This window comes from Leptonychotes weddellii, chromosome 15 (genome assembly GCF_054177405.1).
Source record: "Leptonychotes weddellii isolate Sample4059 chromosome 15, ASM5417740v2, whole genome shotgun sequence".
In the NCBI taxonomy this organism is placed as follows: domain Eukaryota; kingdom Metazoa; phylum Chordata; class Mammalia; order Carnivora; family Phocidae; genus Leptonychotes; species Leptonychotes weddellii.
In genome coordinates, this window is record NC_138383.1 from 13,053,330 (window position 1) to 13,067,758 (window position 14,429).

Consider the following 14,429-nt stretch of genomic DNA (forward strand, 5'->3'; position numbering starts at 1 on the left):
ATTTTTCTAACCTGTAAATCAGTTACAACCTCTGGTATGGTGTATTGGGGAAGAGTTGAGGGCATAGTCCATGTCCCTCAAAGGTGGAAAGGAGAAAGGAAAAAACATTGAGCTTCAGGCATCACAGAACTGTTGATCATTCCTCTGGTTAGGTCTCCTTTACATCCTTCCTGAGAAGCATCACTGAGAGAAGGCAGTCTCCTCCGGTTGTAATCCACCAGCCCTGGGAGCAGAAGAGGCAGCTAGTCCTCCCCGCAAGGCTTTTGTGCTGCCTGGTATTACCCTGCAGGTACCACCTTTTCCCATTTTTCTATTGGATTATTGGTGGGTTGGTTTTTCGTTTTTCAACAATTTGTAAGAGCTCATTATATATTATGGAACTTCAAACTTCATCTGAGATGTGGGTTCAAAATATTTCCCCTACTTATTCTTTTGGCTTAGCTTATTTTTTTTTTTTTTAAAGATTTTTATTTATTTATTTAACAGAGATAGAGAGCACAAGTAGGCAGAGCGGCAGGGAGAGGGAGAAGCAGGCTCTCTGCCGAGCAGGGAGCCCGATGCGGGGCTCAATCCCAGGACCCTGGGATCAGGACCTGAGCTGAAGGCAGCCGCTTAACCGACTGAGCCACTCAGGCGCCCTTAGCTTATTATTTTTAAATGTAATTTTAAAATGAGTCATCTAATTAAATTTAGCAATTCTTTATATCTTCTGAATTGTGAGTCATACCTAGAAAAGCCTTCCCCTCTTAAAGATCATTTTTAAATTCCTCCTTTTTTCTTCTAGCACTTCTGTGGCTTTATTTTTAGGTATTTTAACATTTGACCTATCTGACTTTATTTCGTTGCAGAGAATGAAGTAGGGGGTCCACCTTTTTTAAAATGTGATTCTAAAGTTTTTACACTATGTTGAATGGTCCATGTTTTCCCCACTGATTTAAAATGCCATATTTTTCATTCACTGAATTCCCATGTGTGTTTAGATTTATAGCTAGACTTCCGGTCCCATTCCATTGTTCTACTTGTTCAGCCATATGCCAATACCACACTTTAAACATCATGGTAGCTTTATAATGTTTCCAAACCTTACATACACATCCTTGTCCCTCTCTGCTGCCTCTGTCATTTATGTTTTCTATATCCTTCTTGAATCCTACACCCTTTATCTGTGTTTACTTTTCTTCCTCAAGTACATCGTGTAGTTCTTCAGTGAGAACACAATTGGAAAAACCTCTTTCTCTGTCTTTGTCCTAAAATGTCTTTATTTCACCCTCAGTCTTGATTGAAATTTTGGCTCATGTAGAAGATATTTTGAGTGGCCCTCTTAAACCTCCTTCCATTTGGTGGGGTCGGAAATCTAAAAGCATTACCATTCCCTTACTGCTGGGGGACGTATGGTGGTGAATATCTTCCTAATCAGATGCACATGCTCAGGATCTAGAAAGAAAGGAGGTGGTGATGGTTGCTGAGAAGCAGGTGTCTGCAGCAGCAGAGCTCCACGTTCCGTGTCTGGCCTCAGGTTTCGGGGCCTGAGGCTGTGGTGGTAGGTAGCTGCCTGGTCTCCAGATAGTAAAAAAAACCTACAGATAAATTATTAAAGTGGAAGAGAGAGTTTAGTGAGGTTGCTAAGGGATACAGAATCAAACACAATAATATTGATGGTGTTTCTGTATATCAGCATGAAACAAAAACACAACTTATCATAGCATCAAAATATCAAGTACCTAGGAATAAATCTAACAAAAGATGTGTAAGATGTTTATGCAGGAAATAATAAAACACTCTTGAGAGAATCGAAGAAGACACAGTGAGATATTTGTAGTTCAGAACACTCACTATTCTAAAAATGTTAATACTCCCCCAGTTGATCTATAAATTCAATGCAATATCAATCAAAATCCCTATCATGTTCAGGTGTTTTTTTTTTCTTTAAGAAAATACCAAGCTGACTCTTTTTTTTTTTTTTTAAAGATTTTATTTATTTATTTTAGAGAGAGAGAATGAGAGACAGAGAGCACGAGAGGGAAGAGGGTCAGAGGAAGAAGCAGACCCCCAGCTGAGCAGGGAGCCTGATGTGGGACTCGATCCCGGGACTCCAGGATCATGACCTGAGCCGAAGGCAGTTGCTTAACCAACTGAGCCACCCACGCGCCCTGACTCTTTTTTTTTTTAAGCTGACTCTAAAATTTAACTGGAAATGCAAAAGGTCAAGAATAGCTAAGACATTCTTAAAAAGAACAAGATAGGAAAATCTGCTTTTTCAGTTATCAAAACTTACTGAAAAGAATATGGTACTGACACAGGAGAGATAAGTAGAACAATGAAACAGAATCTAAAGCCCAGAAGGAAACACACATGTATATGGACATTTGATTTGTGACAAAGATGATACAGCAGTTTAGTGGGGAAAGGACAGCTTTTCAGTGGACAGTGCTAGCGTTGGTGATGTTCATGTGTGGGAGCGGGAAGAAATAGGATGCTCATTTCATACCACACACAAAAACGATTCTGCGTGGTTGTAAACCGAAATATGAAAGTAAACAAGAAAAACCTCTAGTAGATAGTAATATAGAATAATCTTGCATGCCCTCAAGTTGAGGAAATACTTCTTCACCTGGACACACATACACAAAAAACACTAATCGTCAAGGAAAAGGTAGACAAATTAAGTTCTTAAAATTAAAACTTCTTTTCATCAAAAGGCAACACTGAGAGAGTGAAAAATTAAGCATCAGAGTAGGAGAACAACTATTAAAAAATAAGAAAAAGTTAAAACACCTCCTAGAAAAATAGGCAAAGAGCCTCAAACAGGTATTTCATTAAAAAAGGAATCCACATGATCTCTAAATATAGGAAAATTGTGTTCAACCTTATTAGTCTCAGGGAAATGCAAATTAAAATCACAATGAGATATCACTATATGCCCACAAGAATGGTTAAATTAAAATGACAGTGCCAGTGTTGGTAAAAACGTAGGGGGGTGAAAACTCACATACTGCTCAAGGAAATGAAGAGGTGAGGTGATAGGACCACTTGGGAGAATATTATGGCATCGTCTACTTAGGATGGGGATAAGCCCCATGACCCAGACATTGTATCCCGACACATATTCAGCATGGTTGCATGCAGTTGGGAAGCAGCAGACATGTTCCTAGCTTAAGGGTGGTCACAGCCGCATAATTGCAATAGCCCCACGTTGACAACAGCCCAAATGTGTGTCAGCTGTAGAATAGATAAATTATGGTAGATTCAAACAGTGGAATACCATTTAGTAACGGAAGATGTAATTACAACTACATGCAGCAACATGGATAAATCTCACAAATATAATGGTTTTTGTTTTTGTTTTTTACATTATTTTTTTAAAGATTTTATTTATTTATTCATAAGAGACAGAGAGAGAGAGAGGCAGAGGGAGAAGTAGGCTCCCCGCTGAGCAGGGAGCCTGACGCGGGACTCGATCTCAGGACTCTGGGATCATGACCTGAGCCAAAGGCAGACGCTTAACGACTGAGCCACCCAGGCGCCCTCACAGATATAATGTTGAGCAAAAGAAGCCCGACACAAGAATAAATGCTATATGATTCCATTTATATGAAATTCAAAAACAGGCAAAACTAAAGACGGTATTCAGGAATGCATACTTGGTGGTAAAACTATAAAGACAAGCAAAGAATTGATCCCCTTAAATGAGTAGTGAAGGCGGGGAGATGGGTTCGTGAGTGGGAAGAGGCATGCAGAGGGTGTCCGGGCCGGGGGCAGTGTTCACTCCGTATAACTTACCAAGCTGTCCATACCCATTTTAATGCATTTTCTTATAATGTGTGCTCTAGTTCACAACAAAAAATGTAAAGAATCTGGATTTGAAAAAGACCCAAAGTGAAGCCGAAACAGACATGACAAAAATGTAGCTATTGAAAGGAAAACTCAGTAGACCTCTTCCCTTTCCTTTTTCTCTTCTTCCTGAACAATTCAGTCCGAAAGCCTGAACATCTGCGCAGGGGGGATCAGGTAGAGTGGGCAGCCACAGGAAGTCGCAGCTGGGTGAGGACGGAGTCGTGAGGACTACACGAGCCTGAGTACACAAAGCACTTCACAGCACCTGCACCCTGGTACGTGCTGCACACGTGGCAGCCGTTGTTGTTGTCACAGAGGAATTCTTGGGAGATGGCGTACCCGCCACCTCTGTATCTTGCGTCACATCCCCTGGGCCTCACCTCCGATTCCAGCTGCCGCTGAGACTTCATTCACTTTGTGTCGACAGCATCTTGCTTCAAGTGTACGACACATGCCCCCATTTTCTGCCCCGATGCGTTGCAGTGCCCTGGGTGAGATGCCAGCTTGGAATGTCCACATGCAGTAGAAGTGGGGGAGGCATCACCTCCTGGGTCAACCCTCAGCCAATCAGGGATGAAAGCCAACGGAGAGGTCCTCAAGAAGACCGTTCTGAGAGACATTTTCTCGTTTCTCTGAAGGTTCCAGTGGGATCAATCCCCAGTTGTCCATAGAAGTGCCCAGCTCAAAAGTATGCCCTGGTACTGGCTTTTCCTCCAGTCCCTTATGCTTGTTCCCTTGGGTCACCTCCCAGATAAATTAGTTGCACCAAATCCTTATCTCAGGCTCTGCTTTCAGGGCCAGTCCAGGATAAGACAGGGTATCAGAAGGCCCTAGAAAGCAGCCCTAGGAAACGGATTTACTCCTTGGATGGATAGCAATAGGCGATGTTGTAAGGGGCTGGTGAGGAGGGTGGTGATAACCTTTACACGCCATAGCTTCACAATTATTTTATAATTATTAAGATCTTCCTCAGCAGTGTGGATGGAGGCAGAGGTAGAAAGTGCAGCACTGGGCTATGCAATGGTTTTAGCACTTGAAAGGCACAGGGCAATGGTAATTATCTGGATTGTGGAGTAGAAGTTGGCTTCTACTAACTGCTTTAAAAGCTTTGCAAGGAGAAAATGAGAGACTATTGATTCAGGGCATGCTGTGAAACCCAGAGGCATTCTGGACTTCAAAACTTCAGAAGGTCTTAACTGGATCAAATCCAATTACCATTATGGTCTGGAACTTGCTAGCCCCACCCCACCCTGGTGTTGACTTTTCCTCCCTGTTTTACTGCCCTGCACCCTCACTCCTGCTGCCTGAGGTCACCTGCCACATAGGCTACCTGCATCCAAGTCCTTGTCTCAGGCTCTGCTTCCGGAGGGACCTCAAGACAGAAGAAGCAGCCAATGGTGACCAAGTTACCAAGTTTAAGACCTCAAAGACTTATTAAAGATTTCTAAGGGGAGCAGCCAATTAGTAGGACACAGAGTAAGCACCATACCTCAAATAGCCTTTTTTTAAAAAATTATATGCCTGGCCCTGTTCCAAGCCCTTTACATTCATTACCTGAGTTAATTATCACTGCAGCTCCATAATGCTGGTATTATTTGCCCCCTCCCTTTCTCCGTCCCCCCAAGTGAATAACACTGAAGCCCGTAACTTATCCAGAGTCACACAGTTAAGACATATGACTGAGCCTAAATTATGTTCAGTCTGTCTGACTCTGGAACCCTTACTTTCTTAGCCTCTATGACACACTGATTTCCCCCCAAATAAAAATGTCAACAGAGAAAGGGCAGAAATTATGCTCATGAATGCTGCTTTATGGCAACAAAATCCTCAAATTAATCTGGACCTGTGTGCACAGTATCCCTTCCCACCCTGGAGAGGCATTCCCATGGCCAGTGCTTCTGCTGATCTTTGCTAGGATTTAACTCCCAGTTCAACCACTACTAAGCTGTGAGTGACCTTGTGAAATCACTTACCCCATCTGCGTCTAAGTTTCCTTACCTGTAAAAGCAAAATAATAATATCCCCCTGTAGGATGCTAGACAGTTAGTGTCTAGTAACTGGTAGCTATGATTTTTCTAGTCAGAGGTCCACTGTTGGGAACTATTAAGACTGAGGTTCAAGCAACCCCCAGAAGAAGAGCAGAGCAGAAAAATTTGGGCCAAGTTGTTTTGTTCATCTAGAACCCTACAAATGCATCTTGGCTTTTATTGGACTTTACTAATAACACCTAGGATGAGAGATTTAAACCAGATATCATTTTGACCCACCCCTGTAGTGGTCTGAATCGTGGCTCCCCAAAAAGATAAGTCCATGTCCTAACTCCTGCAACCTGTGAATGTCACCTTATTTGAAAAAAAGGTCTTCAGAGGGGTGCCTGGGTGGCTCAGTTGGTTAAGTGGCCAACTCTTAATTTTGGCTCAGGTCGTGATCTCAGGGTCCTGGGATTGAGCCCAGTGTCAGGCTCCGCACTCAGTGGGGAGTCTGCTTGAGGATTCGCTCCCTCTGCCCCTCCCCCAGCTCTCTCTCTCTCATAAATAAATAGATCTTAAAAAGAAAAAAGAAAGAAAAAGGGGGTGCCTGGGTGGCTCAGTAGGTTGGGCATTTGACTCTTGGTTTCAGCTCAGGTCATGATCTTGGGATCCTGGGATCAAGCCCTGTGTTGGGCTCGCATGCTCTTCCTGTCCCTCTCCCTCCTCCTCTGCTTCTCCCCGCTCTCTCTCTCAAATAAATAAACAAAATCTTAAACAAAAACAAAAAATGTCTTTGTAGATATAATTAAGGATCTTGAGATGAGGGGTCCTAAATCCAATGACCAGTATCCTTATATAAGAAAGGCAGAGGAAAAGAAGTCCATATGAAGACAGAGGCGGAGATTGGAGAGATGTTGCCACAAGCTCAGGAACACCAGGAAGCATAAGAAACAAAGGGACAAGCAAGGATTCTCCCATAGAGTCTTTGGAGGGAGCACAGCCCTGCTGATATCTTGATTTGAGATTTCTGGCCTCCAGAACTCTGAGAAAATAAATCTCTTGTCTTAAGCCACCAGTTTGTGGTGATTTGTGAAGACAGTCAAAGTAATCCATTCTCCTGTCTCCCACAGAACACTACTCTCTCTACGGAATGCCGATGGGAAATGCAGCACATAAAGGCATGCCTTTGACATTAGCTAAGTTTTGAGGACTGAGAACATCCACGAAAATCAATATAAATATTTTTGCAGCCTTCCAAAATCTGAGAGCAAATTGAAATAGCGACGGATAATAAATGTGTCCTTGGTGAATAATCTCATTTTCCTCTCGTAACTACAGGGACTCTTTTCTTCAGACATATTTTCAAGGTCACCAGTTTTTGTTTTAGAATTTAGACATGGTTTTTTTCCTCTGAACCTTCGGTGGGCATGGTGCTGGGGACCCTGGAAAGGTGATCGCTATTCTGCCCCCAGGATGCACTTACGAAGAGCACAGTGGTCTGGCAATTCCTCTTTTTTTCAGTGATGTGGCAATGGGGAGAATGGTCCATGCCTAAAAATGGCAGAAGCATTTAAAAACTGTCACCAGTCAGGATCCCACCTGACAAAACTGTTGCCCGATGACAGGATTGGATGTACCCAAATAGGCCAAAGGAATGGTGTTTAATCATGAAAAATAGTAATTCACTTTAGGTCGCCAGTGACATATTTTTGAGTATCAATCACATTTGCCTTTTCTTCATATAAATCAGCTTTATAAAAAGGATCTTAATCTGAGATGTAGCTTGTATCTTTAAATTTCAGAAGATGAGTTCAGAATAGATATATCCAGTTTTACAATCATTACAGGCTTCTGAAATATAAGAGAGAAAATAATTCAGTAGAATTAGGATATATATCCATAGAGACTCTAAAACCAACCCCCCCCCAAAAAAAACCCTCATTTTAGTAGCTGGGTGGTCTGAAAGAACCATGTATTAACTGTTTTTTTCCTGGACTATATAAGAATAATTTATTCTTGAAAATCGTTTAGAAGTACCCCTGCATCCTCCTCTCTGGATTTTTTTATATGAAACTCTCCGTGTCACATCCTTCCCTCCCCAGCCCCCCTCCTCCCCCCCCCCATCTCCTAATGAGATTTGTTAGGAGTTGTAGTATTGGTTGTTACTGGCTTCCTGGGGTGTGCACGTTGCCTCCATCTACTCCATCCTTGGGCTTCTAAAGCTCCGGTGGCCTTATGTCTCAGGTTGATAGGATCCTCTTATCCCAAACTGTGGCTCACCATGAACTCTTGGTGCCACCTTCTGGAACACAGGGGTAGCATAGTGTATCCCCTGGGAGCATCCAGTTCCTGGGCAAAAGACAAGGAGCAGAGTTATTGGGCCTATAATCCGAATCTCTGATCACGTGAGGGCAGTGGTTTAGCCAGCCACCCTCGACACGGTGTGCAGCCTCTGGACTTTGCAGAGAACACTTACCATGTTGGGCTGTGGGAACACACTGCCTTGGTTCCAAGCCTCGCGCAGATTCCTTACCTGTAACATGGGAACAACATAAACTGGGAGTTAGTGGTGTTTGTGTAGGACAGGGTAGGTAAATTGCTTAGCACCGTGCCGGAAACAGGGTTAGGGTTAGCGTTGGCTGGGTTTGTTCTCATTGTTACCAAGGCCCTGAGTCTATTTACCATAAAGCAGTGTATGATGCCTGCCTTAAGAGGGGATCATAAGAGGCTCTGGAACACTGTGGATCGTTCCAAACTGACATTAAAACATCTCCAAGTTACGTTAAGTGAAAAAATCAAGGTGTAAAACGGCATATCTATGACCTGCTACCCTTTGTGTAGATGCTAGCACCCACGTAGAGGATCTATGTGAGGATTTTAAAAATTGGTTGTTGCAAAAAAAAAAAAAAAAAAATTGGTTGTTGCCCCGTAAAGTAGGACTGGATGTCAAGGGTGGGAGGAAGACATTGTATTCTAATTCCTTTTATTCTTTTTTTTTTTACCCCTGGGTCGTACAACCTTAAAAAAAATTAAAAAAGACAAAAATCTGAAACCAACCAACCACACCAATCAAAATACCCCCAAAAATTCTCTTACCTGCTTGATTTTCACAGATATTTGCATATATTCTAACTTCCCTGGCCGTATTTCCATAGTCTCCGGGTGCTTTATCTCTCATAGCTTTTCCTACATGAAGTGAATCATTTATGTAGAATCATTAAATTAAACCGGTTCAGCCACATTTTCTCATTTCCTCTGCCAAGGAGCAGAATCCCCCAAAGTTCCGAAACAAAGAATAACCTGCTCCTATGGCCTAAACTGTTGTCTATTGAAGGAAAACCATGGCCTCAGCAAAGAATCCATAGCACCTGCTTCTCCAAGCCAGAAGCCCTTCTGATTTATTTTCCTGGGTCTGCGAGGAACATCCTTTGCTTATGCCAGAGACACATTTTCTTTCCTTCACTGAAAAGAACAGTCTGTAAAAAGCTTTGTAATATCTGCAAGAGACAGTAAATTACCCAGCTGAGTTCTATTTAGCCCTGGCCAGTAACCAAGAATACTAATTCTACTTCTGCAAGACTTTTTGTAGGAAGGGAGGACAGGTTTTTAAAAATGTATAAGATGTATACTTTCTTTTTTAAAAGATTTTATTTATTTATTTGACAGAAAGCACAAGCAGGGGGAGCAGCAGAGGGAGAGAGCGAAGCAGGCTCCCTGCCAAACAGGGAGCCCGATGAGGGGCTCGATCCCAGGACCTGAAATCATGACCCAAGCCGAAGGCAGGCAATTAACCGACTGAGCCACCCAGGCGCCCAGATGTATACATTTTGACATCTATTTTCAAGTCTTGTGTCAACTAAGTTTCTGACTTCTCTGAATGATAACTCTCTAGAGGAGGCACAGGAGGTTAACAAGTATCACTTGGTGCTCTCCCTAGCTATGACAGTACCTCCCCGTTCTACAGGTCAGAACGCTGAGGCTCAGGCAAGTGAAGGAGGCTGCCCGATGCCCCTCAGCTCACTGCTGGGGTGCTGGTGCTGAGACACGCTGTTCTTTGTGCATATCTTGATACTCCTCCATACTTGCATGCCAAGTGAAAAGGCCATTTTGAAATCTTACGTAGAGGTGGTCATAAGAGGTGAATAATGAAAAGCAGTGACTGGGGCTTGATGCAACACTGAAGGTAGGCAGAGGACAGTGATGCTCTTGTTGGTCTTTGACTGAGCTTCCTCCGAGTGGCTGAGCTAGGCAGCATGCTGACAGATACAAGGCAAAGTTCTTGCCTTTGCGGAGCTGCCAGTCAGAACCCACCACCTCGTTTGCAGGGCCTGGTGCACGACGAAAATGCGGGGCCTCTTGTTACAAAATTATGAAGATCTGTGCACCTGTGTTCGTGGCAACAGCATCCACAGTAGCCAAAAGATGGAAGCCACCCAAGGGCCCATTGACGGATGAGTGGATCAACTGAGTGTATATATGCCTATGTATCTATGGATCTGTCTGTAATGAAGATTCTTCAGCTTTAGAAATGGAGGAGATCCTGACACATGCACAACATGGATGAATCTGGAGGACTTCTGCTGCGATGAGCCAGTCACAGAAGGAGAGAGACCGTAGGAGTCCATCATCGAGGTCCCCAGAGTAGCCAAATTCATAGAGACAGAAGAGAGAGTAGTGGTTTGCCAGGGGTTGGCGGAGGGCCACTGAATGGGGAGGGCGTAATGGGGACAGAGTTTCAGTTTTGCAAGATGAGAAAAGTTCCATGCGTGGACAGCAGTGATAATTGCATGGCAGTAACAGTGAACCTTATGCCATTGAACCGTATACTTAACGATGGTTAAGATGGCAAATTGGGGCGCCTGGGTGGCTCAGTTGGTTAGGTGACTGCCTTCGGCTCAGGTCATGATCCTGGAGTCCCGGGATCGCGTCCGGCATCGGGCTCCCTGCTCAGCGGGGCGTCTGCTTCTCCCTCTGACCCTCCCCCCTCCCATGCTCTCTGTCTCTCATTCTCTCTCTCGCATATAAATAAAAAATCTTAAAAAAAAAAAAAGATGGCAAATTGTATTGGTCTGTATATTTCACAAATTAAAAAATAATTTTAAAAAAAATTACAAAGAAAAAGTATTCAGAATTTCAAGACAGTGACAGCAGAGCACGGAACCCAGCGTGGGGCTCTTCTCAGTGCAGGGCGCTCCGTGTGACCGCACAGGTCACGGACCTCCAAGCCATCGAAACAAGAAGGGCTTTCGCCAGAGAAATGAGAACCAGCTTAGGTGTGAGCTGTGCGGGAAGTCAGCTTCATTTACCTTCCCCTTTTGCATCTTTCCCTTCTCTCTTCGTTTCCCTCGTATTCCATTTTATATTTCCCTTTCTCTTCCTCTTCTTCACCTTCTCTTCTGCTTTCTGTACCCAACACCCATGGCAAACAGTGCAAAAGCTGCTGAAGAACTTACTTGCTTTGTACTTTGGTAGTATCCAAAATGCCAGAACCGGAATTATTACGATTAGCACCAGCAATAACCCCGGAAGCAGTAGCTGCAGGCAGAAGGGACAGCCGTCTCCACCTGGAAGAAGACAGCATTCACTGGTCACCACACAGCTTTCTTTTCCAATGATACTGAACTGTGGAATGTTCTGGAAAGGGCAGTCACCACCATCTCCCAGGCTAACTAATGTACTGTGCACCCCGGTCTCCAGACTGCTATGGACACCTGCCACTCTTGAGAATTAACTTGTTAGTGAAGTTCTGGAAGTCACAACCAAGTGCATCTTCCACATGGGGTCATACAAAGAAGAGAAAAACAGCACAGCATTTAACAAATGGATTCCTGGCAGCATTGTTAGGATCATAAGGCTCAGAAAAACCTGGTCATTTATTGGGCAAAGCCCTTAGTCATTTGGTATGATTTATGTCACCTAAACAGCTACCATTCATTATTAACTACACCCCAGACACTGTGTTAAGCACTTTACATGCATTGTCGTATTTATCTCATTGCTATCATTCCCATTTTGCAGATGACTAAAGTAAGGCTCAGAGGGGTTAAATGACTTTCCTGCAGTCACACAGCTAGTAATTGGAAGGGCTGTGGCTGTAGGCAAAGCTTGACTCTGGGGCCTGAGTCCTACAGGCTGCCTCATTTGTTAGAACACCAGGGCATGGGCTCTGTTCTGAGAATGAGGCTGGGTGAAGTGTTCAATACCTAAGCGTGCCTACTGCCTTAACTAACCTCTTTTTTGTTCTATCCTTCTCCTACCTTAATGAGTGTCCCTTTGTAAGGTCCTGGAAAGCCAGGTTTGAATCTAGAATTCTCAAACTCCTCAGCGTTCTGCACTAGAACATGGCAGCGTGGAGAGAGCCGGCCCCAGCCCCAGCCTGGCCCATCTTTCCACTCAGGCTCTGACCTGCACCCTAAGGGGTCTCGTGTGCACAGGGACCCTCCAGCCTGCGTGTACAGATGTTGTCCATGCCCCCCACAAACAGCCTCCTTAACTCAGGGCCAGCGATGCTCACTTCCTTTCTGTGGGACAGCCTTGGGAGGATGAGCCAGGAATGAGATTTGTATAGGCCCTGGAAGGTGGGTCCTGATCTGATTGGGTAGGGAATTCAGGTCCAGGTTCCCAGAATATGGTTTAGGGAAGTGGGGATACAGGGTCCAGGTGGGCATATTCTCCTGTTTCCCCCTGAACTCCTCAGCCGAGGGGAAGATGCATGGCGGAGAAAGCACCAGAACAGTGCCCTCCCAAACACAGCACTGGGACAGGAGCTCTTCTCACCCCAAGGAGGGTCCTGGAGGTCTACACTCATCAACCCTTGGCAGTGGGCAGTAAACAGCCAAGCAGGCAGGCACAGGTGTTAGAAGTCAACGGAAAAGCAAAAGAGAATCAAAACCCGGCAGCTCCGAGAGATGCAAAATCTGATGTGATTGCTTAGAACCTGGGCCGTGGAAGATCAAGGCAGGAAGCAGCGTCAAGTTAGGAAGTCTCCCTACAGGATTGCTTCCTGACCTAGCTTCTAGGCTCGTCTTCTTCCTTTTAGTGGCAGAAAGAAACCCCATCAGGGTTTGTGTGGAACCTCCCAAAGGAAAGGCATTTGGATGCAGATGGCCAACGTGGGAAGTGGGTGGGCAGAGGAGTAGCTACAGTTTCTGGAAGCAAATCCAGACCCTGTGGAAAGAGCTCAGGTAGCCCTAACCTAGTGGGGGATTGATGGAGACTGGCTGACTGTATCTCTCGTGGTCAGGCAACTTGTTTTCAGCTTTGCACCTGTACTCCTCCTTTTGTCCAGTGTTGTTCTTGCTTACGTTGAATTCAGCAGGCTCCCTTACATGCTTGGAAATAGGTGGTGATATGGCAATGTCCTTCTCAAAGAAAGTATAAGTGATGGGCAGAGAGCCGTTGAATGAGCTACAACGTAGTATTATATGTCGGTCTGTTTCCATGTTAATGACATGAATGTTCAACACTGGTGTGATCACTGGGTCTAGAAAAATGACAGTGTGTGTTAAATGATAAGAAGATTGGATTCACTCACTCAGTCCACAAACGTGGATTGAACCCCTACTCTGCTCCCGACCGTGGACCCGAAGATGAATGACCCCCTTCTTGAGACGTCAGGCAGCTGGCTGCCCAGTGAGAAAGACCAGGGGTACGTGGTTAGCTGCACTCAGTGCAGCACAAGCCAGGTGCTGAGAACGCCGGAGGGTGGAGGGCGTCTCTCTGCTTTGAGGAATCAGCACAAACTTGCCTTTCATCAGAAGTCTCAGTCTGTTCATTGTTGAGGATGAGTATAATTTTGTCAAAGATCTAGTTCCAAGTATGAAGTTGAGAGGTACTTTTATTCCTAATCTTTATAAGGCTACAGCAGGGGTTTTTCTTTTTTAATCAAAGAAATCTAAAAATATCATCTTTTCTAACTATATTTTTATTTATAGAATTCAGCTGTACAGTTATCTTCTACTTCCTCCCACAAGCAGGAAGTAACCCTGGTAAATAGATTCAAAGGAACTTTTCAACAGGAAGTATGCGGGTCTGCTAGATTCTGTCAGGTCATAGCCTATTTTGTGGGAGAATCCAGCTATATTATTGATTTTATAATTCATTAATAGGGGCGCCTGGGTGGCTCATGTAGTTAAGCGCCTGCCTTTGGCTCAGGTCATGATCCCAGGGTCCTGGGATCGAGCCCCTTGTGGGCTCACTGCTCAGTGGAGAGACTGCTTCTCCCTCTCCCTCTGCCCCTCCCCACCCCTGCTCATGCTCTTCCTCTTGCTCACTCTCAAATAAAGAACTAATTCATTAATAAAGCAGAATTATAGGAAAGGAAGGAAAATTGTTGAGTATCCATCATGTGTCAGGCTTGCTAATCACATTACCTCATTTCACTTCACAATAGTACTACAAGGAAGATAGTTTCATGCCCATTCCACAGATGAACAAGCTGTGATTCAGAGAGGTTAAGAAACTTGCCCAGGGTCACTCAGCTAGTAAACAGCAGATCCGGTTGGCTTGGGCCAACTCCCCAGCAGATTTTTTCTTTAAACAATATCAGTTTGGCACAGAAACAGTGAAATACAGGGACCAAAGTATAAGTAAAATCAAAGAAAATAATTTAGAGTCTCCTTACTC

General features: G+C 44.3%; 2 protein-coding genes across 4 annotated transcripts in view; both read right to left on the reverse strand.

Moving 5' to 3' along the window:
- Positions 1–14,429, reverse strand: part of MILR1 (mast cell immunoglobulin like receptor 1) — a 124,858-nt gene that overhangs the window by 101,887 nt on the left and 8,542 nt on the right. Inside the window, exons 4-9 of one of the 3 annotated variants that reach the window (XM_081804703.1) lie at positions 13,000–13,287; positions 11,258–11,368; positions 8,901–8,990; positions 8,281–8,337; positions 8,085–8,153; positions 2,156–7,655 (exon numbers count right to left, since the gene is read on the reverse strand). In XM_081804703.1, coding sequence (XP_081660829.1) covers positions 7,603–7,655; positions 8,085–8,153; positions 8,281–8,337; positions 8,901–8,990; positions 11,258–11,368; positions 13,000–13,287 — 668 coding nt within the window. In that variant the 3' untranslated portion in view covers positions 2,156–7,602. Of the gene's footprint in view, positions 1–2,155; positions 7,656–8,084; positions 8,154–8,280; positions 8,338–8,900; positions 8,991–11,257; positions 11,369–12,999; positions 13,288–14,429 lie in introns of those variants that run through there. The other 2 variants (XM_081804705.1, XM_081804704.1) reach the window with 2 other exon arrangements.
- The window catches only part of LOC102738999 (testis-expressed protein 2), a 254,143-nt gene that overhangs the window by 71,204 nt on the left and 168,510 nt on the right, over positions 1–14,429 (reverse strand). The window lies entirely within an intron of this gene.